This window comes from Chaetodon auriga, chromosome 17 (assembly GCF_051107435.1).
Source record: "Chaetodon auriga isolate fChaAug3 chromosome 17, fChaAug3.hap1, whole genome shotgun sequence".
Lineage (NCBI taxonomy): Eukaryota > Metazoa > Chordata > Actinopteri > Chaetodontiformes > Chaetodontidae > Chaetodon > Chaetodon auriga.
This window is the reverse complement of record NC_135090.1, coordinates 10,891,665-10,916,608: the sequence shown is the minus strand read 5'-3', so window position 1 is coordinate 10,916,608 and position 24,944 is coordinate 10,891,665. Positions and strand designations below refer to the sequence as shown.

At 41.7% G+C, this 24,944-nt stretch overlaps 4 protein-coding genes across 4 annotated transcripts; 2 read left to right on the top strand and 2 right to left on the bottom strand.

The window, feature by feature from the left end:
• Positions 1-452: 452 nt before the first annotated feature.
• tfpi2 (tissue factor pathway inhibitor 2) lies at positions 453-2,934 on the bottom strand. The gene is given in 6 exon segments (XM_076755386.1): positions 453-625; positions 1,029-1,202; positions 1,336-1,515; positions 1,717-1,887; positions 2,013-2,105; positions 2,108-2,934. Coding segments are annotated over 6 exon segments (723 nt in total). The 5' UTR covers positions 2,130-2,934; the 3' UTR covers positions 453-542.
• Positions 2,935-3,200: 266 nt separating this feature from the next.
• gngt1 (guanine nucleotide binding protein (G protein), gamma transducing activity polypeptide 1) lies at positions 3,201-4,212 on the top strand. The gene is made up of 3 exons (XM_076755387.1): positions 3,201-3,322; positions 3,435-3,533; positions 3,757-4,212. The coding sequence occupies exons 2-3, from the start codon at positions 3,438-3,440 to the stop codon at positions 3,880-3,882; spliced, it is 222 nt and encodes a 73-aa protein (XP_076611502.1). The 5' UTR covers positions 3,201-3,322; positions 3,435-3,437; the 3' UTR covers positions 3,883-4,212.
• A 768-nt stretch (positions 4,213-4,980) lies between these two features.
• Positions 4,981-21,456, top strand: LOC143335558 (putative acyl-CoA dehydrogenase 6). Its single transcript, XM_076755083.1, has 9 exons — positions 4,981-5,197; positions 11,141-11,261; positions 15,997-16,126; positions 17,516-17,622; positions 18,047-18,214; positions 18,376-18,549; positions 18,884-19,045; positions 20,102-20,252; positions 20,939-21,456. Exons 1-9 carry the CDS (start codon positions 4,997-4,999, stop codon positions 21,027-21,029), a joined length of 1,305 nt encoding a protein of 434 aa, XP_076611198.1. The 5' UTR covers positions 4,981-4,996; the 3' UTR covers positions 21,030-21,456.
• Positions 21,454-23,301, bottom strand: bet1 (Bet1 golgi vesicular membrane trafficking protein). The gene is made up of 4 exons (XM_076755084.1): positions 23,135-23,301; positions 22,810-22,916; positions 22,548-22,604; positions 21,454-22,246 (listed from the first exon to the last, which is right to left on the bottom strand). Exons 1-4 carry the CDS (start codon positions 23,151-23,153, stop codon positions 22,091-22,093), a joined length of 339 nt encoding a protein of 112 aa, XP_076611199.1. The 5' UTR covers positions 23,154-23,301; the 3' UTR covers positions 21,454-22,090.
• Between the last annotated feature and the right edge of the window lie 1,643 nt (positions 23,302-24,944).

The window sequence follows — 24,944 nt, the reverse complement described above, 5'->3', positions numbered from 1 at the left end:
GGGAGGGCTGCGGCGTTGTTGTGCTTCGGCAAAAGTAATGAGGATACTCTTCAAGGTTACACGTATGCACCTCAGTGGTTGAAGAAGTTGCAGTCAACACATCTTGAGTTACTTAATTATTCAGATAACACATAATAGCAGCATGAAAGTGCAAAGAAAAGACACAATAGTTCATAAAATTCAGTATATTTTATCAAAAATTGCGCTTATAAAACAGTTAAGCATGTCAAAACCTTCATTATAATAATGTATTACTTATACAAAACATTCATTACATACATACAGTATCAAAAACACACACAATTAGGAACATTAGTGCAGCAGTAAGGAACTTCATCAACAGCATACAGTAAAATCACATTTGAAATTGCTCCTGAAGCATACAAATACAATGAAAATATGTGTATGTGCCTCTGACTCTTCCAGTAACAACAAAGTAGACCTGGTCAACATTTTGGCATAAACAAAGTCAGTTTATTACATGTTAGTTTCCATGAAGGACCTTGTCCAAGTGCCAGTTCCTGAGAACATGTGTCAGACGTCTACGGCTGCAAGAAAGTGATGTGATTGTGTCTATTCCGTCTCATGCGACGACTTTTCCCTTGACTTGTGCTTTTTTTCCCTCCTGGAACAAAACAAAGTACATAACAGCTGATTAGTATGATAGCCTATCATTCTAACGCTTGTTGACTTTCGACATTAAGCAAATGGGACTTTCTAGAGTCAGATTTTCCTTGTTTTCCTCTCTGATGTGCCACTGTACATAAATGGTTTGGAGGAGATCAATCCCTAAGTGTATTCTAATTATTCCTGCAGATGCTAAACTATTTTTATGCATAATCTTGGTCCCCAATTCCCCTCTGACTTCCTGAATTATCTCCCTATTCAAACAACAAGTGGCTCTAACTGGCAATCCAAATACAAGTCATTGTTGAATTAAGGAGTCTGCAAATTATCCTTGAACGCTCATCTTCAGTTACAGTCTTCACTGTGGATGCTTTCACCGCATGCATTCCCCAGTCACACACCTTTAACACACACGTCCATGCAGCTCTGTCTCGACACGAAGTTGTTGCTGCTCCCTCCGCAGCCCGAGTAGATGAACTCCTCACACATCTTGGTGGCCGAGTTGTAGTAGTACCGAGGAATAGAGGCTGAACACTTGCCTTTGTCCAGAGGGTCCAGGCAGAGCACAGGGACAGCTGTAAAATAAGACACAAAGCACGATGAGCATTCTTTCTCAGTACAATGTTTAGCAGTACCATTACCACACTGTAGGACACATGCAGAGGCACCAGTCAGTTTCAGGTTTCCAATAAATACATTTAGACTCACTTTTTCTTGGACTGCAGTACTCCATGCAGGAGGTGAGGTCTTGGAAGCGATTGGAGTTGCCCTGACAGCCACCGTAGTAAAAGGGCTCACACTGCATGGTGGTCATGTTGAAGAAGTAGCGTGGAAAGAGACCACGGCAGGGTCCCTCGTCTTTGGGAAACCTGCAGATTTGGGGAATCTCTGAGGAGACGAACGAAAGATAGAGATTGGGATTAGAAAAAGATGGCATCCTTGTGCACAGAAAGTCAAACTTGAATGAGTCTAGAGTCGAATATACATACTACTCATAGTTTTCAAATATAAAACACAAAGAGTGCCACTTTCTGAGGTAGTCAGGGTCACCATCAGTTTAAGTGCATGCTCACCATACCGAGAACTTACTTGGGATTCTGAAACAGGATTTCTGGCACTCCTGATAACTCCTGAAGTTATTGGCATTTCCTTGGCAGCCTCCGTAGTAGAAAATCTCGCACTTTTGGGTGATAGTGTTGTAGTAATAGCGCTCAATATCTGCCCTGCAAGGTCCCTCGTCCACTTGAAGGAGGCAGGCGCCTGAAAGCAGCAAAGACATGGTTACAGAAAACACCGCAGAAAAACGCGTTTATCAAGCTTTAATTACTGCTGCGCGTTTCTCCACAACACCAAACGATCTCGACTGCAAGCATGTCTGATCTTACCTCTGGGCGACAACGCCAAAACGTTGTAAAACGAGGTGAAGAGTGTAAACAGCGCGAATATGCAAAACTCCATTGTGAAACTTTTTGCTCCAAAGTCTTTTCCGCTTTGCCGACCATCCCAGCCTCTTCCAGTTTTATAGTTGACTGAAGTGTTTCCCAGGGGAAATTTAGGGGCGGGGATGAAGTGACTCATTTTCATACTTCAGTGCAACGAGATCACAGTGGTGATGAATTCAATCATGACATCAGACGCTCGCTTTTACGTTATAATACTTGCGTAAAGGATTGTCAATGTAGTGACTAAGGGCATATTCAACCCAGCTAACCTAACAAGAGAGAGAGTTAGATTCCCTCTGCTTGAGGACAGCCAATCGACGGTTGTCACTGGCCGCTGAGAATGAGGATGTTGATGATGAGGGTGATGATGATGATGATGATGTGAGCCGGTGACCCCACAGCATCCCTGTAATTTTTCCACTGATCATGAATTGTGTCGTCTCTAAGGGACAGACACTCTTGTGAAACATTTATAGATCTTATCACTGATGCATCCTGCCAAGTTCCCATCACACTCACCCGTCTGACTGGATCTGGATCTGGATCTGGATCCGTTCCCACACGCGCGCGAGCACACTTACTCTGACTTTCACTGTTATCTTTTTTTTTTTCTTTTTTTTTTCTTTTTTTTTCCTTAACGACTGCAACAGCCTCCGGAATTCTTTCCTTCCAATAACGTCTTTTCCCACTAAACATTCAAAATCTTAGGACTTGAAAGCAGCATTATAAAGCAACATAAGTAGAAATGTGCAGTAAAACATTGCTTTTTGGCTGCATAATTCCAGCTCATTGGTGTGTTCCATCTGTTACTGAGGACGTTATTGGAAAACTGCCGTGCAGTCATGTTTGGAGCAATGATGCGTGTCCATTTTGACAGGTGGAGGCTAAATACAGATTAGCCATCTTATCAAAGTGACCTGATGCATGAGGCGCCACCCCTTAACCTATTTCTGAAAATGAGTAAAAACAGCATCAAAATCACGTTAATTCAAATCTAATCTGCAATATACAGTAAATACAGCTCCTTGTTTGACATCTAATTCAAAAGAACCCAAAGAGACACCCGTGTGATTCACCATCCTGTTTGACAACATACTTCAGATACTGGTGTGACCATACAGCAGGGCCTTGTTTTAATCAGATTAGGGGATTAGGATTGTTTATGCAGATTACTTTATAACCCAGATTGAGGGAGAGGAGAGGGATTCTTCAGTAGGACTTTGGGGGTGAAGGACTGCTCCCTGTAAGCATTCGTAAGTACAATTCTTTTCGTTCAAATGAGTTTTGTGAAGTGAGAGTTAGAATCCATCAGGATAAACACTTTCCAAAACATGCTGAATGCTTCCTCTTCTTCTTTTTTGACAGAGGATGCCGGTCATAAACGTAGATGACCTGACGGACAAGGACAAGGCTGTAATGGAAGTAAACCAACTTAAAATTGAAGTGAAACTTGAGAGGTGGTTGGTAAGTTGTTTGTAGCCCTGAGATGATGAATATGTCAGTGTCTTTGCAGTTTTTAAATATATCTGTGCATAAATAAGGCTTCCAGACCTAGTTTGACAAGCAATTTGTCAACCTGTTTCAAAGTAATTATAGAGAGTGCAATTAGTTCTATCAGGGACTGCATTTAAACTGGAATAAATTGCTGGAAAAGACTGACTCAACACCTTTTGCCTGATCATTTTAGACATCTAAATGCTGCGAGGAAATCAAGGAGTACATTCAGGCTGGAGAGGAGGAGGACATCCTCTTCAAAGGCATTCCAGAGGAGAAGAACCCCTTCAAGGAGAAAGGTGGCTGTGTCATCTGCTAGACTGGACCTGAGGAGCTTTTCATATCTCAGATTAGCATCCAAGGACACTCTCCCTCCCCTCATAAAACGGATTTGCAGACAGGGAAGACTAGAAGGACATATTAAAGAAAGAATTAACCGAACATCCAGTGTAAATGATTCCCCATCTTCTTGTCAGATTTGTAGCCATACAATTTTATTCTTTGAAAAGACGCAATAAACAAGAGATGTATTTGGCAAAGGTTTTACAATGCTTCCCTTTCATGTGGTGTGTATAGTCTGAGCAAATGGACCCGTGTGTTGTTTCATACACAGAAACAACTGTCATTAAATGTGCTTGTTTATAACTCAGCCTGTCTCCATCACTCACTGTGGGAAGGTTTCACGGCAGGGTAGAGAAACAGATAGATCCTCATAACTCAGTTTGTATACTTTTAAAGTTTGCCCAGCTTTTTCCTCATACATTTTTAATGAGATCATGAACATTTTATAGCACGCATCGTGGTGAAGACTTAAGGACCAAAGTGTGTTTGCGAAATTTATCTATTTTTCTGCTTTTTTGTAATCTCTGATTTATATTTTAGGAATTTTTCATGTAGTTACAGGACAAACACATAATAGGACAGAAGAAATAGGAGGAAAAGTACATTACATTTGGTGTGAGTGGGCTACATCATGGAAATCTTTTGTTTTGATGGCAATTTTTTATTTTTTATTTTTTTGCCAGTGACCGTCCATTTGCGACCGTTTGTCACTGCTGACATTGCATGTGTCAGGACTAACACCAGAGTTATTCTCCTTTAACAATGATCCAGTCGATGACGTCATTTATTTCTAGAGGTCTGACCAGGTAAAACTATCCAGCATTTCACAAAAAAAGAGCAACTATTCGGAAAAAGAAATGAAATATGCCTATTTTGGGTGGACGTGCATCTATTTTGAAAACTGCATTTTCTGTTTGTTTAAAGGTGGTATTTCCCACATGTCGGAAGCAGACTGAAAGTCAAACATTCCTGATATTTTAGTCTTTTACCAAGGTTAAAGTTTTATCTCGGGGGAAATCCTACCTGCTCTCTGAAGTGGGCTACAGTTCGAGTCACCACATGCGCATGCGCACACGAGCAGGTCAGCAGAGATGGCGCTGCGCAAGGGAGCTGAGCGTGTAAACCTGCTCGTTAACAGTCGTAATTTCTACAAATTTACCTCATTTGTCGGTGTCCGGTCCTTGTCTGAAAATGTGTCATCTAAACCCGTAACGTCCAGTGCACCAGAGCCCACGGGTGGTCATTTAATCTACACACAAGAGCACTTTGCATTAAAGGAGTCCCTCAGAAAGGTATGCAGGACTGTTAGCATCCTAGCAAGTTTTACCATGATAACAGGCTACATTTGGCTTTCGTGACAGTTGGATATTTGAATGTGTCCTGTGTATTGCTTGAAAGCAGCAGTTTTTTTCCGCTTAATGCAAATGTAAAGAGCAGCGGAGGGCAATGTAATGGAAGTGGGTGAGAGGTCACTATGCTATGCTATGCTATGCTATGCTAGCTCGTTACGTGCTGGTTCCCCTCAGCTGGACTGTGCAGACGTCTGCAGGCGCCGCTCTGTGTTGAAGCTTCATCGATAAGAAACAAGCCACCAAGTTTCAAGTTGAACGTTGTTTTGACGTTGCGTCATCTGTTGGAATTAAGTGTGAATGAATTTGTGCGTGTCCTCAAATGACTGGACGAGCCAATATTTGTTTTCAGCTGCTCAAGGTTGTGGGAATACGGATAAAAGGCAGAGAGCCAGGTGCTCCAGTGTGCTGCACAAACAGCCCCTGGCTCGTGGCTTTTCATGACCCATCCTACACTCCTACATCATCTCTTTTCTCAGACTGGGATTATCGAAAGCTTTGGTTACATTTGTCAACTCAGATTTACAACATCTGGTGTTGTGTGCCAGCCAGGAGTCATTGTGTGACTGACAGATCTGGGTACAGTCAATATGTTTTTGGATAGAGCGATCCCCCGACATAAATATGAATTAGCACTGCAACAAGAACACATTTAACAGCTATTTTTAGATCAAGCATGCTGTTGTTATTAGAAGTGCATGCTTTGTTACCAGCACAGGTTGCATATGTCCTAAACACAGATGTTAGCTAATCAGCATTAACCTCCTTTTGAGGATGGTGTTGAGTGTGTGACAGACTGCACCGTGACAGCATATGCATGTTAAAGACAGCTCAGTGCACGTTTTTCATGTGTGGAAAAGTTTCTGATAACAGAGGCTGTGCTAATTGGTTGCTCTGTTTAATAGTAGTAAAACTAGATGAACATTGATGGTGGCTGGACAACTGAGGGAACCATGGCCTTCAGATGAAACTGCCTCTGAAGCCAGCGGGGGCGAGCCAGCGCAGTTTAGCCAAAGCAGATACAATGTTTCTTTAGATCAAACAGATATTTGGCCCTGAATCATATGTTACATCTCCTTTATCTAGATGCCAGAAATCTGGATTTGCGCTCTCGAGGACTGCTATTCTTCCTCTGGCCATTTGTTTTGGCAGATTGAGAAACACCAGATTGCGTGGTGTGTGAACAGTGGAAAGTGAGTCCTGTTTCCTTTAACGCAGGACAGACTGTGATGATGAAAGAAGGTCAGAAATTGCTCGACAAAACCCTGAAATGTTCTGGTGTTCAGAGGATCTAAACTTGGAGTGATTGTTTAACTCGAGTGAGTTATAATTGGTTTGCTAACTCGGTCTCGCAAGCTTTACTTTGAGTGACTGTTTTCTCTTTGCTTGAGCAATGGAAGATTTCAAAGACGTTTTAAATATATTTAAGGCATCATTCAGCAATACAACTTTTACTCCTCTTTCAGAAATATGTTTCTGTTTCCACTTAAACGCAGTCTGTCTCACCCTTTTCTGCTCCATTTAGTGTTTTCTGACATGCAGAGATTTTTGAAAAGCTAAATATCTGCAGCTGCAAATTATGGCGGTAAAAAGCATTCAGCGTTAGTAATCAGCCTGACTCATTTTAGATGTATATTATGTTGGAGACAGAGGCTGTAAAAATAACAACAAGTGCCTAATTTAAGGCAGAGAGCAAATGTGTTGCGGTGAATGGAAGGAAGCTTGTTGTGTGACTAAACCTTCAAAAGGATGCCAGGAGTTTGAAAATAAACTGGTACTGGGAATAATGGGAAGGATGAAAATGTGAAAAGGAACTGCAGAACAATATGCTGGCAGTGCAGGAAAGGGAACTGGAGGCAGCGTGGTTTATTAAAAGAATTCACTGTAGGACAGTGTGTGTTTATAGGTGCTTTACAAATGGGGTTATAGGAAATCCTTTAGTGACTGCCCAAGGTCAGACATTGCTAAATAGCGCCCATGTTTCCACTACAAATTTTCTGTTAGTGGGTGTGGAGGGCGTAGGACCAGGTTAGGCCGTTGTCAGTGTCGCTGCGTGTGTTACATACTGTGTGGTATTCATGTGCTCATTTGCAGATGACACAAACAACTTCCCATGCGAGAAAGAAATGAGTCACACTCCCAGAGTCTCCAGCATGTAGAAACCATCAAACTGTCCAAGGCTGGTGTGTCAGCTGGAAGGCCATTAATGAGGACGAGAAGCCCAAAAGAGATTTCCTTAATTCTTCTAGGAAGAGGTTCCTCATATGCAGCCTCCCATGGTTTCAGACTGGGATCCCCCTCACACACACAACACAAAGCCACTGTTGGCACAATAAGAACAACAGTGCTGGCCAGTTATGTGCTGCCAGGAACAAATTAGCTTTTTATATTTCTGTCCTTCAAAATTGGTCAGTGTTTTAAATCCACTAAATAAAGTCTCTTAATATAACTTTTCGCCTTATTTGAAGAACGTCTTGTTTCTGCAGTAAATTACCAGTGTGTGACTAACGTCAGCACGGCCCTCTTCGACATCTGTGGATTTTCAGAATTAGCTGGCCCCTGGTGTCGCCGGCTACTTAAGATCCTGTTTTTATCACTCGATTTAAAGTAGAAGTGGCACAAACGGTCAATATCATAATAAATCAGCGTTAAGTGATTCTGAGGCAGAGCTGGTAGTTCAACCTTTTCCAAGTTTATGGCTCTGTTTATGTTTCTGTGAGTGATTTAATGCGTTACAAGTGTGAGTCCTGCTTTGAAATATTTTTTCCTTTGAGGGAGTACGGTTTCTTCTTCATTTGCACATATTTTGTGATGACTGACTGTGACTGACTTTTTGTTGTAGCCTGTTTTGCGTGAATTGCCTGCTTGGTGATGCTGCAGTTGTTCTTGGCAAAAGGAGTGGATGATCATTATCACAGTGTGTGTACTGTTATATCACGATATTGATTAATATCGTGATATAGTCAATTTCCTGGTATTCAAATTTTAAACAATTTATATATAAAACAACTGGATGGGAATCTGTTGCTCATGTATTGAATTCATTATTTGAAAATATGAATATGTAAGTCACTTTTAATCAATCAATATAAATATAATACAACCATAGATAACAACTACAGATGTTAAACAAATAGTGTCACAGAATCTCTGACTCAGTATATGTTGTCATATTTCCAGACTGTCATAAACAAAATGTCTTGATAATATCATATGTGGAGTAACCTTGTGATTCCCAGCCTGAATGTATACTATATGATAATATAGAAAAGTAAATCCATGTCAATAAGGCCATGTGGGTTGGACAGAGAAGCCCAGTCTTTCTGTAGTGTCCTGGGTGCCAGGGCAAAAGCAGACTTCTGTAAGACCTGATAAGTGTGAGGTTCTTGACCCTGTCTTACTGCTTGACAGGTCAGTGATGTGAAATTGTTCTGGTATGCAATCCACAGTCCACAATAACCTTTCTCATGTAGGGTTACTCCCTGTTGACCCGTCTCTGCTTTCCTTTCCAGCAGCCAGTCGTCCCTCCCTTTCCCTCCTCAGGATTTGAACTTTGAGCATTGATGAGTTTATAGCAGGTTAAAGGGGACCAGCGTTTAGGTCCAAGCGTGCGCCCCATATGTCTGTTGAAAGTAGGCTCTTTTCTGTCTGTTTTGAACAGTGAAAACATGATGTTCATGTTTTTTGTCCGTCTTGTATTCAGATGTTTCTCTGCCAGTACGTTTTTCTTGGCAGGTTGAATGGCTGGTTTGGGTTTGTGTGTTTTGGATGGAGAAAATCAGTGCGCATCACTTTTTGCAGTTCTTGGGAAAAAAAAAAAAAACCTGTGAAGTCTTCTTCAGTACTTTTTGGTTTGAACGGTAAAAGGCCTAGTGTAGCTCATTGCTTTACCAAAGGTACATGAAAAAAATAGGGCTAATTTTCCACAATCCACATTATTTCACATGGCTCATTTAGCTCCTTTCATTTGCTGAGGCTTGGCTTTGATGTTTCCTATTTCCAATAAATGCCTCTTTTGTTTTAATCATTACTTTTCATTGGCTTTACCCACCATTGAGAGCGTATTGCACTGAGTGGAGAAACACATTTTGTGTCACGAGTCTGTTCAAACCATGCCCATTAAAAATGTTTATGCATTAAAGTCAATAACACCGATAGCAAAGCAGTTAAAAGCTGTTTAGAGTATTTTGGCTGACAAGTGAAGATCCATTTTGTCGGAGGGCATTTTAATTTGAAAAGCATTCAACAAGAAACAGAGCAGGAAAGTCACAGCACATACATGTTGAGATATTTATTTTTTAATTGATTTGCTTTAAATGGCAGGAACAATTCTTAATAACACTATTTTGCAGAAAATGTTGTTGACGTCCTGTGCACCAACACTTCCTGTTGACAAAGCCTGCTGTGCGAGGTCGAATTGTTCAGAGAATTGACAGCGAATACCACATGAACTGTAACCCACACTATAGATGTACAGCCTATTTGCCGTGAAGCAGCTTGAGTTCCCACAAAAATAGCACCGTATGAGCGCCTCAATAGATTGTTCATTTCTAAGTGCTTCTCCAGCTGTGGACCACTTCCAGGTGCTCAAAATGACTCACGGCGACCAAGGTTGTCTCATTCCAAAGTCTATTGCAAAGCCAGGTTACAACCCACTCCTCACACCCTGCGGACATTTTGGTCATGACTCACAAAACCAGGCACGAGTGATGTACACTGATGAGGCGCAATGCTTCAGAGAGACAAAACAAAAGCTGCACTCGCTGTTAATATTATGGAAAATTCAGCGACAAGATAACCAGAATCTGTTTGTTCCTCCCGTATGAATTTATTTTTTTCATTTAGTTCTGATAGAAATCAACTCTAAGCTGGTGGATTTATGATATAAGCCTGTCTGTATCTGCCAGTTAACGTCATGCACCTCCAATATAGAGAACGATGTTCCTTTTTTTATTATTATTATTATTATTGTTTTTCTCCACTTTTAAAACATATAATATAGTCATCCTTCATTTTTAGGCAGTTGTATATCCCAGGCTTTGTGGCTGAATAGTTGGATCTGCCGCTCGCCCAGAAGGAATGTCATTAGTATGGGTTTCAGTACCGAGCTTTATTTTCACATGCTGTTCTAAATGTTACTTCAGAGGTTTTTCTACCCTGCCAAGAATAAAACTGTGGAGGAAACACGGAGTCATTAAAATATTGGCATTCGAACGGTGGAATGCAAAGATGCCGAATTTCAGCACAATGTTGGCGGCCGACAGCTTCATAAAAGTATCAGTATCATCCCTCAAAAACCCAAAAACCCTCTGTGTAATTTGCGCTGTAAGTTGCATTGGACAACCACACCACTGTGTGTGACCAGCGTTGTCACTGAATTCTGCCACGGTCTTGTTTTTAGCCCAAACCCCCGTCACTGTTTCCTGAGCCTGCAGCTTTTTCTATGTCATAAGCCAAGTCTTCTCAGTAGGGGACTGATAACATGTATATACAGGAAATAGCATGTCATGTATATTGTCACCGTTTTCACCGTGTGTTACCTTTTTCCTGCTTTCTATTCATTAATATATAATACCCTATCTCGCTGTCTGTGAAAGATAGATTACATAGACTTAAGTCAAGATTTGCACTGCGCAGCGGGAAACCCAGGTGTGTAACAAGCACTGTATGTGTTTTTTTCCACTCATAATGTGTACCATGTTGGTGGCAGGGCTGTCGTTAGAATCAGATTGAGGTACACAAAAGAGGCAATCTGTGCTGGTTCACGGGGAAGTATGCAGACATGCACAGTCAGACTTAAAATGCACAAGAGAAAATGATGCAAATGATGAACCCTATTAGAAAGACACATAAACATATCCCTCCCCTGATGTTTGTGCTGTACAGATCATCGACCAGGAGATCAACCCCCATGTGGATCAGTGGGAAGCAGAAGGCCAGTTTCCAGCCCATAAAGTCTTCAAGATGTTAGGGAGTGCCGGGTTTCTGGGAGTCAACAAACCAGTTGGTAAGAGTGTGAGATAACTAACCAATGAGAGATCAGCAGTCGAAACCCAACAAAAGTACAACGTTCATTCTCAGAAGCACGCTCCTGGCTGGTGTTGTAGCTTGGTTATTAACGTTTCACAGCAACAGCTTCCAAGATAAAGTTCCCCAGTGCTGTTGATGTGGAGTTTGTTATGAAATTGCCCCGCAGGTACGAAAGTTGGCATTTGTTTTCCACCTGTATCTTTGCTACATTGAACTCTGTTAGATAATTGACTAGCAGTGCATGCTGGGATAGGTTCGAGCCCCTGTGACTCCGAAAAGGAATTCTAATTTTAAATCACAGACAACTCCTTCTGAAAAATGATGAAAGTTTAATTAGTCGAGGAGGTTTTTGGAGCAGAGCAATAGGAAAAAGGTCTGTTTGATTTAAAGACCCAGAAGCCTTTTTATTATGGAGGAGGCTTATTTTCTGTGGAAGAATCTAAGGAGATAATAAGCCTGCTAGGAAATGATGATAACCATAACATCAAGGTGCCAGACTCAGTGCATCTTTCCTGCTGCTGGAAACCATCTTAATCCATCTTAATCCATTTTGATCAGGCAAAATCCATTTTGCTCGATTGTGTCTCGCTGACAATGTTAATTTTAACAAGGTAATAAAGTAAAATTTGAGAAAGTCAATGTAACAATTCTGTTTAGACACGCCTGTGAACAAACTGCTAAAAACCTGCCCACATTAACCTGGATAAGCTGCACATTAGCATAAAAAACAGTTAAAAACTCAAAGCTCTTTGCTCTGTGTTTGCAGAATATGCACCCGTTACCTAACAGAGGCTCTGGAAGTGTTTTGAAGGCCTTTGTCCATTTGTATTCTTGGGAATTTTAGTTGGTAATCCATACAGACATGACTGCCGATTAATCACCTGTGCCTCAGTCTACATGATGTATGTTTTTGGGACGTGCTGTTTCTCTTGCCATTGCAGAAACTCCCGTGATAAATCTGTAGCATATCTGAGGATTGAAAAGGCCGTGACCCGACATAAATACTGCTTTTAAGGATGCTTTTTTTAAATGAAGAATACAGAATGAATAACAGTCACTCACACTCATAATTTAAGGAGTGGTGAGAAAGTGCCTGAACAAAATTTGTCCTGCAGCAGACCAGAAACTGAGGACTCTTTCACTGGGTGTGCAGTTTGACCGTCTCCCCTTCAGGCAGCATTTGGCGTGTCTGAATTCACTTTGCGTTCATTTTCTTCCTGTTTGACAGCCATGCATTATAGTTGGTCTGGTTTAGAAATATTCCCACTGTGATGATGGGTGCCGGTGTCACAGCAACATCCCACAACAGCTGTCTGCTACAGTATATCCCATTTCCAGATGTGTACCCAGCTGTGTCACTGCTGGAGTGGATGAGGCAGCAGGATCAGTTCAGTGCAGTCCAGAACCACGACATAGCTGTGGTTGCGATCTGTAATCGTTCTGAATATTTGAGGAGATTTGTGGGAAGTGTTTGACAATCAGACAGCAGAGATCTGATGTTTCACCGTTTCTGTATTCAGTTATTCTCACAGTAAAACATTAACTTCTCCTAATTCATTTGCAGCTTTGCCTTCATCTTGCTGTGTAACATCACTGTCGTAATAACAGCTGGAGTTGCTGTGCTGACATTTGATGCCGGAAAGAGCGAATCTGTGAAGAGTAATTTGGGGATGTTGAGCTCTGTGACGAAGATTTCACCACAGGTCTGTAGGTCAAAGAAGGAGGAGGTCGAGGGAATTAAAATGTGCTGAGTAGACGAGCCTTAAGCTTTAGTTGACAAGATTAGAGGGGAGGAGCGGCAGAGACGCGCTGTACTAGTAGGTGGAAGATTACCTGCTATCATGTAGAGTGCAAGAAACATGCTTTAAGTATAAAGCGATTGTGAAAAAATATAGAGGCTTAATTAAACCTTGTCATTCAGAAATGGCTGTCAGGGTTTTGATTTGACGTCTTTCAGTACACAGTTTTAATTGTTCTCATGTGCCTGCAGCACAGTCTGTAACACTTCATGTATGAAAGCTTTGAGATGTTTCAGAAGAACGTTGTGCAGGAACGTGTGCAGCTGGAGGAACAACTGTACATCTAAACATGTCCTTTTGCTGATGACTGATGAAGCAGACTGGGTTCATTGATTTAGAGGCTCACCTTACTGATAGAATTGGGATGAAATTATGAAATGATTCATTGTTTTTTGGAAAGTAACTCTAAAATGCTCAATATAAGATTGAATGATTTGTTATGTTTTTGTTTTCTACTCTCAGTAAACGTTTAACAGTGTCTTGTTGAACAAGTCCCATATCTAGTGCTTTCAGGTTTAAGATGCTGACCCAGAACTAGAGCAGTCCTGGTTTCAATCTGGATCTGTCTGCTAGCTGGTGAAGGCATAAAAAACATGCCCCAAAAAATAATGAAAAGAATGAATAAATAAAACAAATCTGGGAGTCAACTCAGCCTGTGACCTTCTTCATTCCTGTTTGTTGGCATTTAATGATTTAGTGCTCCTGCGTGGGCATTGATGACTTAAAATCCAGGAAAACAGACCACTAGGCGTAGACTTCAGAAATTTATTCCAGAGCCTGAACCTTAAATGGCCGTATGTCCAGAACTGGCGACAAAATTAATGCTCCTGTTGACATCTTTTGGTGCCATACAGCATGTCCCTTCATTTAATCTACTGACAAGAACACTCAACTCTTATTTTCCACCCTTTTGCAGCGTGCACGGAAAGGCATTATTACCTTTCAAAACATGAGAACAGGAAGTTTTCTCAAGGCAGCCACGTTCAGGGACAGGGATGACCCTTGGCTCCCTGCCTGTTTTCCTCTGCTCTGAGAGAGAGAGGTATCTGCACTTCATGCCATGGCTTTGGCCTCTTATCTCTGGCCCGACAGATAGAACCTGGCACAGTTTTCCCTTTGAAACTGAACATTTTTATACTCTTGTGTCCAGGCCGTTTCCTTCCGAACACTTTCTACTTTAGTAATGCTATGATAAATGCATTACAGTGGCGTCGAATAATAGTGCAATCACACCTTTTTGTTGTAATTAATCACTGAATTGTCACGATCTGAGCTTATGACAGTGGTTCCCTGGCTGTCTGTCCCACGTTGTCATGGTTTTATTCAATACAGAAAAGAAATGAATAGAATAGATAACTTCAGCGAGTCTGCCTGTGCTATGCCTTTAAATCCCTCATCATGTGTTTCATATGGAGCTCCACCCGATGAGACCCTACACTGGGGAACATCTGGTGTTCAGAAGAAACATATGTGCATCGGATTGACATTTGCGGCACATTTTTTTTTTCTTCTTCTGCTTGCTTGTTCAACCAGACGGCCTGCTGCTCTGCTGAAAGTCGGATAAACCTCGTCGCTTCCCTTCGTCCACGTTATCCACCGCAGGGTTTCCCGTGTTCAGAGACTTATCGCTGCACAGCTGCACCTGTTTCCTCTTATTTTTGGCTCCCCTACTCCCTTGTTTGCTTGTCCCACTATATCTCCCTCTTTCTCTGTCCCCATTTATTTTGCTCTCTTTCTTTTATTCCTTGACAGTCTGCCAGACAGCGCTTTCCATTACTCGATAACTAGTCTGACAGGTGATATTAAACCACTTTGCCGGAGTTGCAGGCCCCCATGTGATGAATTCGCTGATGATTATTCAGTGTCAGTCGCTGCTGGTATCCATCATCTCGTGGCTGGCATACTGTATGTAGTCATGGGACAACTGTGCACAGAGCATTTCACAAATGCTCAGTCATGTTACTTTTGGCTGACTGGACATTATCATCAAGAGATTTGTCCTAAATGAACTACTGTCAGGTTACATTTGCTAGACCAGCATGCGATGGTGATGTCCATGTTTTAGTCCTGCACAGTCCTGTTTAATTTTAATAGTTTTCATTTTGAAACGATCTGGATGTGTGTATGTTTACCCCAAAGTGAGAACATTAGCTAGCTAATTCTACAGGTAGCAGACAGAAGATTGGCCTTTAGTATTAAGTATATTAGTATAAAACCTGCCTATTCATTCACAATAAATGCTGCAACTGCTGATGAAAGGCAAAAGAAAGGAGAGGTAAAGAGAGCACTTTTTACGAGGAGAAGTGACAGAAAGTGGTGTTTTAAACATGGTAATGCACTGTTCAACTCCATTAAAGACCTAAGGTCTTTGTAAATGCCACTATTGCCAGAATGGAGGAAACAGACATGCATTTATGTCTTTTTCAGTAAATGGGTTGTTGAAGAGATGAAAATCAAGTTTGATATTCTAAGCAGAAGAGATGAGATGACACTTAGATGACAGTGACCCTTACCTGCAGCATGCTGCTTATCTCCCAGCAGTGCATTTTCCGCATCATTACAGATAGCCCAATTAATGATAACGTCCTGTAATTAATTTGAGTGCATGCTCCGGTGCCAACAGATCAGTTCACAATAAGGTACGTTCACCAGTGTGCATTGTGTGATTTTATTACAGCAATAACAGGGAAGATGGAAGGGAGGCAGGGAAGGTGAGTGCAAGGCTAGTTTAAGGTGACTAATGTAGTGATGGTGTATATTTTTCCAAAGTGACATTGGAAAGCCATTCTTTCTTCCTGGCTCACCGGACAGAAGGTCCACATCTATTATCAAATCTCTATCCACAAGAATCCACCCAATGTTCAGTGAACTGTCAGCAGCAGTGAAAGCAGTGTGTGTTTTGTTCCCGTGCAGAGTATGGAGGCTTGGGTCTTGACTTCAGCTACAGCGTAGCAGTGTCAGAGGAACTGGGCAACATCCGCTGCGGAGGCGTCCCCATGGCCATCGGTGTCCAGACTGACATGGCTACTCCTGCACTGGCCAGGTACAGTCCCACAGACTTAATGGAGCATGAGTGATGAAGCGGTTTGATGTCTGTAAAGTTTGCAGCTTAGGTTTATGTACCTCAAATCCAGTGTGTTCACTATTCTCTTAAAGTCAACGTCCAGCAGTTTGGGCTGTCTTTTTGTAAATGTACATTTTGCCTGTGGCACAAATCTCACTTCACTGCTGCTTTCTCTTATCAGGACAACAGCTAGTCAGTGACTCAGGCAACAATGCCTGCTTTGTGCTTTGTCCTTTTTTTACACCACCACTAGAGCCACTTGTGTCAGAGCCGGAGTACATTTTCAAACATTCATCCTACAGGGAAGCGTTTCATTTTGAGGTGATAAAACAACTGTCGCCCTGTTTCGCCTGCAGATAATTAAACTGTGTTTGATGTATGAAAAGCCTGTCCAAACTATGGAAGAAGCACCTTTATTTCAGACTTTTTCTTCATACTTCATTTGGTCCAGCTCTGCAGTGATGTCTCTCTCCTTTTTTCATCCATCTTTCCTTTAGCATGTGTTTAGTGTTATTTTCATTGGTCAATCAGGGACAATGATTGTAACATCAGTGCTGGTTAGCAGGTTCTGAGTTGTACTGATTTTACTGAATGTGATGCAGCAGTTCAGTCTGTTTATATGGGTACAAATCCATATCCATGCTGCCTCTACTCAAATACTGACCACTGCTATAAATGAGCACATCTCAGGCGCTTCGTACTGCATCGTGTAAAAGTTCTTTCCTTCTCTTTACAACTATGACAACCAAGAATATTTGCCCTCTGATACATTAGTCAGACCATAGTACATGATCATTGTCAGATAAACTCTTCCATGGTCCAGGCTTTCTTTAACTGTGGCATCATATATCTTATTGGTTGTGTTATAGTTACAGCAGAAAATACAGCCTGTTGTACAGCCCTTCATCAAAGTTACACTCCCTAGAGGGTATGTGTATTAATATGCAGTATTTGGTAAGTGTTTGTCTCACCCATGTGGGGCCTTGACTTATTGTGTGATATCCTCCTGCTATGAAACAGCTGCTGGTGACACAAGACAGAATTCAGTGAAATAGACAGTTGGAGTCTCAGGAGCTTAATTAGGGGATCTGCACTAGCCTGCAATGAGTTCTGAGAACTAAGAGAGCAAAAAAAAAAAAAGGGAGGGGGGGGGGGGGGTGCCGGGAGCTTCTGGAAAAGACTCCCTCCTCTGCCTCAAACATGGCAGTGTTGTTAAAGTCTTTCCACAGCTGGACTGTACGGTTAAAGATTGTATGTGAGATGTCTGCATTTACAGAGAATCAATGACGGATGGTCTTGGATTCCCTAATATATTTTCATTTCTTTGTGTGTGTGTGTGTGTGTGTGTGTGTGTGTGTGTGTCTGTAGGTTTGGTTCAGCTCATCTGAAGAAAGAGTTCCTCCTTCCCTCCATCATGGGGGACAAAGTGGCCTGTCTTGGAGTTAGTGAAGTTGGAGCCGGCTCTGATGTCTCAAGTGAGTCTCTCCATCATCTTCAGGCCATTTGTTATCATATTTAGCTCCTGATGGACCATTTTGAATGCACTAATGCTGCAGAAATGATCGAGGAGCCAGAAACACAGAAGTTTTACAATCGAGTTGGCACTGATATTCTCTCGGGAGAGAGGGGTGGCATGCTGAATGCAACATACCATATATGGGTGGAAGGTCATGGTCATCAGATTTCATCCTTTTTGTCTTCTTTCTTTCTGGATTAGTATGTATTACATGTGACATCTATAATAATACACCAGCTTCAGACTTAAGTCTTTTGATTTGAGGGCCCAAACTGTATTTCTTTGATTATTCATGCGTCGACACATCTCACTTAACCCTCTGTCCCTCCACTCATCTTCTCCTCTCTCCATCCATCTGCACGCTCCGCCACACGTCAATTCAGGCATCAAGACCAAGGCGGTGAGGAAAGGGGATGAATATGTGATCAACGGGGGAAAGATGTGGACCACTAACGGTGCGCAGGCTGACTGGATGTGTCTCCTCGCCAACACCAGCGACGGGCCCCCACACAAGAACAAATCTCTCATCTGTCTGCCCATGAACCTGCCAGGTAGGAGTGGGATCCAGTTCCATGATTAACTGCAATATTTCCACGGTATTTGGCTGAACCCTAAAACGCTTTCTGCGGAGTTTCCGTTGTATCAGTAGGATCTGTTGATATTTGTGTGCCTTTGCCAAAATGACGTTCATTTAGTGTCCTTCACCCTGCAGGAGTACACATCGCTCGCAAGATTGATAAACTTGGCATGTTGTCATCAGACACAGCTCAAGTGTTCTTCGATGACGTTCGTGTGCCCTGCAAGAACGTCATCGGCCAGGAAGGCATGGGCTTCACCTATCAGATGCTTCAGTTCCAAGAAGAGAGGCTCTGGGCAGTGGCCAATAGTGAGTGAGCCTTGCATACATTTCCGTTGCAGTTTCCAAAAACTAGGGAGTTCAGGTCGCACAGTTCAAGTTCTTAATCTTCTACAAAGTAATTGTTTGCTTTTCATTTTGAGTAACAGGCATGAGTCAATATTTTCTTGTAGAACTTGTGAGGAACTGCTTAGGAGAAGTGAAACTGCCCATGCTACCACTGAAACTGACGCAGATGTGTTGGTACAATTTTGGCCGACATACCAGATGCATGATTACTGCTGTTCAAGAAAAAGAAAGGGCAACCAGAGCACAGCAGCAGAAGTGAGGTCACATCTCTGTCTCTCTGTCTGCACATCCCCAGTTTTGACCACGATGGACATCATCATTCAGGAAACCATCGAGTACACGAGGCAGAGGAAGATCTTCAAGCAGCCCGTCCTCCACCACCAGTCGGTTCACTTCAGGTTGGCCGAGCTGCAGACGGAAGTCGAGCTGCTTCGCTCCCTCCTCCACTGTGCTACAGGTGGGGTTGCATTATAATCAGACCTAACAAAAATTTTAGATTAATGCTAGCCTGGTGGTGTTGGCTGCACCTGAACGACCCTCTTAATGATATGGTATCATAAGATGTAAGAGAGTAGATACGGGTTAAAATCCAGCTCTGGAGTAGAATAAGAAAATCATACTAAAACCATGCAGCTGTCCTCATGACGCTTAAAGCCTCAGATAACACTGAAGCCCTAGGAACAAAGGCCACAGTTGACTCAGCTCTGCAAGAATGATGTGAATGACAAACTAGCCTTGAGTGGGAAATTTGTCCGTGTGTATTCCAGTTTGGTTGAAAAGACAAAGAGGGAATACAACAGGCTGGAGAATAATGGACGAACCCAATTCCAAGAACCTCGTCAGCTTCATTCGTTTTTGTAAATATTAAGGACAGCGTTATATGTAGAGAGGAACAGGGGGTTTAAACTCGACAACTAATGGTCAACCTGTTCTACCGGGTTGAAGACTTGCATAACTTCAAAACCCACAAGCTCAGCCACATAAAAAAGTCTCTCATACCCAGCTCTCCCTGCTTTACACCGCAGTGTTTATGATATGAGTATGTGGGGGATCTGTCGGGCGGGTGTCCAAGGTCTTGTGATTTTGTCGTGGTGTTCATAAGCACTCCAGGGGCGAGCAGCTTTGAAATAACTCATCAAGCTGGTAACAGCTCAAGTCTAATTTGCTTGCCCAGGAACAGATAACAGCTTTTGCATCTGTGTGGCGCAGGTAGATGTACACACACACACACACACACACAAACGTCTTTACATACTAAAAGAGGGAAAATCATGCAGCTCACACATGTCCGTCTGGAGGGTACTTACAATACTGGCATTGATCAATTGAACTGCTGGGAAAAGGTCTGAATGGGAAAGACCCTGAATCAGAGTCGGCCACAGGTGACTCTTAAACTAAACATTAGTTTATTGTCTTTGTTTTCCTCTCTACATCCTTTCTAATTACTTTTTATCCACCAGGACATTTTTCGCTCTTCTGTGTGACTACTTGTGTCCTTCCTTTTTCCCCACAGCATTGTACATTAAAGGCAATGATGTCACCAAGCTGGCCTCCATGGCCAAATTAAAGGGGGGCCGCCTGGCCAGGGAAGTGAGCGACAGCTGTCTTCAGTATTGGGGAGGGATGGGCTTCACCAGTGACGTGCTGGTCAGCAGATTTTACAGGTGAGCGTGGTCAGAGAAATGGCAGCAGAACTAAAGTTATTTGATTTGGTCTTAAAACTACTTCTCCTGTTCCCCCATCATTGTGTGAACCATAAAATAACGATTTATAGCAATTAGTCCCACAATTTTCAGGTATTTTCACCCATGAGTGTTTTGTTCATCTCACCCAAAAACACTAATAATATCTGACTGCAAAACTGTGACATGGCAGCACCAGGCTCTAACACAGGTTGCTAGCCAACTATTGTTATATTTGGCTGCCAAGTGTGTGCACCTTTGTGAGGGTGCAACGTTTCTATGGTAACAGCAACCTCGCCAGTTGGCAGGAGCGTGATAAGGCTCGTGGTCGTGGTGCGTTTTAAACCGGTGTTAAACGTGATTCATTCATTTTAGAGTCAGTTCGATCAGTGGTAATGTTAATTCTTGGCTCCTGTTGTGCAGTGTGGGCTCAGAGTCTCCTTATTTGTCTATTCAGCGTATAATCAGGTAGCACGGTGTTTGAGTCAGACTCTCTAAGCCCTTATTTTACACTGTGCTGACATCTGCTGTCAGGGTAGATAATGCAGCCGAAAGAGACGTTCACTGTCTTTCAGTGAGAGAAAAAAAGTCATTCCTGATTATTTAAATGAATCAGATCATTAACAGGAAAAACCCACCAGTTTGTATTCTCTTTGTCCTTTCCACAGGGATTCCAGGTTAATGTCGATTGGTGGAGGTGCTGATGAGGTCATGCTGGGAATCATCGCCAAGTACATGGACACACTACCCAAGAACTGATTTCATCAGCGTCTGACCCAGGGACTGATGTAATCTACCCTGCTGACGAAGTGCTACTCATTAACAATGCATTGATAAACACAGATCACCGAAGTGCAGTTTTGAAACAGTATGATTAAACTCGTGGGAAGTTTGTTTCAGCCGTACTGTGTGTAGTTAGAAGGTATTACCAGCTCAAACATGAGAGTGATGAAGCTCTTATGTCTCACATTAGAAATGTGGTTTTAATTATGTAATGTGTAATTATTTAATTTAAACATTGACCATCCCATAGAGACTTTTAGAAGACAAAGGAAAGTAATGTATAAAAATGACTTGCATAAAATAAATATCCTGCAAAGACTTCTTTATGCAAATTCATTAAAAAAATGTTCAGTTTTAAGGTTTTCAGCACACGCAAGCAGCACACATCTATACTGTTCAGTGAAGAGCATAAAATTTGTTTATTTACATTAAAAAAACATTTTTTACAACAAAGTTCAAATAATAAATGAAGAACTCTACTATTCATTTGATGTGGATGCCAAAGGCTGTGGTATATCCATTCATTCTTCAAAGCAAATACACTAGATTATTAGTTTCAGCTGTCATTCTATAACTTATTCACTTTTTACACGTTAAACTGAAACTTTGGCTTCATCAACAGATTTGCCTTTTCATCACTGTTTATCTTACAATGTGCCGTCCACTGCGTTGTGTTGTGACAGTATTTTCTTCTACAGTGTTTCATGTTTAATGTTCTGTCTCATCTTCTCAGTCCACACAAATTGGCCTGATATCATGTACATACAGTATACTGGCAGTGTCTGCTTCAGATTAAATACTTTCGACTTCACACTGACATTAATCATATCAGACTGCTTTTTACTGTTTGGGACTCCATCAATCAGCATCGGCACAAGACCTTTCATGACTTGAATGGCACTTCATGACACTTGGGGGGGGAATCCCTGCCTTTCCTCATCATCATTATGTTGGTCTACTTTAGAGTTGCATCGGCGTGGCACAGATGGGGGAGGAAGATGTGGAGTTGGAGGACCAAGTCTGGCAGGGTTCTCCTATCACCTCAGCTTGATGAACCAGTACAGGACAAAGAAAACAAAAAGGCAGAAGAGCAGCATGTAGCACAGCAGTTTGGTCTGGCTGCCTCTGGACAGCTGTTTAACTCTGCCAATGGTGGCACCAAGCAGGCCGCCCGTCGAGTCAAAGTCCGTGTCCTAGTGTGGGACAAAGGGATAAAAAGATTAAAGTCCAGGAGGGCCGGCAAACAAACACTGTAACACTCCTGTGTCAGGAGTCAATACTGTACTTTTTACTCCACAGCATTTATTTGTTACAGTAATGATTTTTCATGTGACTGATGCATAGCACTCATAAAAAGTGTTTTTACAGTTATTTTTCTTTAAGTAAATTTTGCTTCTGTAAGATTTTAAACGCAGGACTTTAAACTGTCAGAAGTGCTGTGGTGTTACACTGAGGCATGCCTTTAGTGAATTCCTTGTAGAAAGTGAAACTCACCATATCATCCAGCATTTTGTTCTGGTATTTCACCTCCGTTCCAATGTCGATAGACAGCTGTCAATATCCAAAACCACCATGCAAGTATCAATAGTTAAGCTTAACACAATAAAATGTGATTTTAGACCTAGTCCATATGAGAAAAATGTGAAAGATTGCCACTTAGCTCGATATTCACATACATTATCATAACTTACACATAAAACAATACCTAGTCTTACAGGGAACAGACGACACAGATGTAGCCTCAATGGTGACTTACACTTTTCAAAGCGCTGACTTTAGCTCGCAGTCCCTCCTGGAGGTGTTCGTTTTCCTCTTCGTACACACTGTACCCACTTGCTACATAATTCCCAGAACCTCCTTCACCTTCATGAAACGACAACGACACATCAACACACCGTTAGTCCGCTATTTTAACCCTGTAACATGGCGTTAAAGCCTGTAGTTCAAACTTGGGCCTTGTAGTAGCTACACAACAGCTAGCATTCATTCATATTTGGTAACAACATTAGCTAACGTTAGCTAGCTAACTAGCAAGCAAGCTAAGTATGATCTTAACATCAAGATGCTCGTTTGTCTCTTACCCAAACCGGCGCGCCTCATCTTGAACCGCTGAAGGTAACACTGTCCGGGGGGGTATGTAATGTGCGAAAAAACAAATTCAGACCAAACAGGCTAGAAATTAGTTATCGGTTATGGTGTGACTATGGGAAGTTTGCGCACGTCAGCAAACGCCACGACATCATACGGTGGCCGACGAGGACAATCCTTCCCTGACTTAACGGACTGCAAGAAGAGATAATACCAATGACGATAACGCTGTTAGGACGGTGTGTGTGTGTGTGTTTCCACACTTAGTTATCATTAATATTATAATATATAAGATTAGTAACAAGCAGAAAAATAAAGTGAAGTGCTTTTCTTTTTTCTCTTTTGCTGTCATGGTCTTATTATGGAGTTGTTATATACTATAATCTATTAAAATGCTCAGTATCATGGTGGGCTATTATAGGTTTTGAGTTACAGGAGCAATATCACAAGTTGTCACAAAAGTACAAACATATCCCTTTTTTTTATTTGATGTTGAACTTCTGATGCAAAGGCAAAAGAACCATATAATGTTCGTTTTCTGTTTTCTCAATAAAATCAGTATTCTATGGTTTCTTCATATTGAGGCGAGAATACCCAAATTAAAATCTTGATCATCTCATTATGTTTTTGTGTCACAGTTTTAATCGTGTACATGTGTAGGTGGTACACACAATCAATTGTTTGGGCCAAAGTAGCTGAATAAGCCCTACTTTTGGTTACTAGGCTTATTGCAGTTGGACCCTTTAACGCAAAACGTGCCAAATAATTTCAAACTCTCTATGGTTCAATGCATGATTTACATATAAAAGGAATAGCTTTATCAAGACAAAACATTGTTATTAAAAAGGAAAGCACAAATCTTTCTTTGAATTCTTAGACCCATCTTTGGATCACAGTAGGTCCCACAGTGACAAACATCAACGGGTTAATCTCTCTATGCTGGGAGAAACATATTATTATCAGGAGAAAATCGCTAGGATGTTCCTTTCAGACACAGACAGATTGTTTCCTTTGAACATTCTGAAATGTGACCACCGTAAAATGGAGACAAATATCCTTTGTGGATTTAATAACGGGGCTTACTGACACATCCATCTGCGCCGTATAGGACAGAAAAGAGTTTCTCAATATTTACAGAATCCTAGAGGTGCTGTTTAGCAGTGATTAGCTTTCCTTATCCCCTCATATATCATCCCTCACCTAGCCTTGTGCCAATAGTGTAGGAGACAGCTGATATGATAGAAGAGATTAAAATGGCTTTCACAATGTTAATTTATTCCAATCACCATATAAATAAATACAACTTTAAGCTCCTATCTACCATAAGACATTTCAATGCCCCGGCACTCATCTTTTTATATATCGCACAAAGGCTTTGAGATATGCACGACCTTGACATGAGTGTCAAAGAAACAGAATATTGATTGAATTGTGTGCGCATCTCAGCCTTTGTAGATCTGAGAGGATTGGGTTTATCAGATGGGTCTTTAGAGAGGAGAAAGCCGTTTGGACATCTGGAAAACGGTCTTAAATGTCACTGGGACTCTGTGCACCCAGAACGCCCCTGGTGCCGTGATCAACATACAGTTGGCTTGAATGTACACACATACACATATGTCTACGCAATCCTGTGTACACAGTATGTTGTTTGTTACAGCAGCTTTGTTTCCATCCCTTGAGATATTAAATATGTATATATTCTACCCGAAGAGTTTTGAAACACTGTCAATACCATGTTATTTTTAGCAGGGATGACTATATATAATCATAATTCATTCATTTGTAGAGGCTGTGGTCAGGAAA

Bases quoted from the DNA above. Each gene is read 5' to 3' on its own strand.
- LOC143335558 (XM_076755083.1), top strand. From the start codon at position 4,997: ATGGCGCTGCGCAAGGGAGCTGAGCGTGTAAACCTGCTCGTTAACAGT. The intron at 5,198-11,140 runs GTATGCAGGACT...TGTGCTGTACAG, and splicing joins TAAAGGAGTCCCTCAGAAAG to ATCATCGACCAGGAGATCAA. The intron at 11,262-15,996 runs GTAAGAGTGTGA...GTTCCCGTGCAG, and splicing joins GGGAGTCAACAAACCAGTTG to AGTATGGAGGCTTGGGTCTT.
- gngt1 (XM_076755387.1), top strand. From the start codon at position 3,438: ATGCCGGTCATAAACGTAGATGACCTGACGGACAAGGACAAGGCTGTA. The intron at 3,534-3,756 runs GTAAGTTGTTTG...TGATCATTTTAG, and splicing joins TGAAACTTGAGAGGTGGTTG to ACATCTAAATGCTGCGAGGA.
- bet1 (XM_076755084.1), bottom strand. The intron at 22,605-22,809 runs GTAAGTCACCAT...GGATATTGACAG, and splicing joins AAGTCAGCGCTTTGAAAAGT to CTGTCTATCGACATTGGAAC. The intron at 22,247-22,547 runs GTGAGTTTCACT...GTCCCACACTAG, and splicing joins ACAAAATGCTGGATGATATG to GACACGGACTTTGACTCGAC.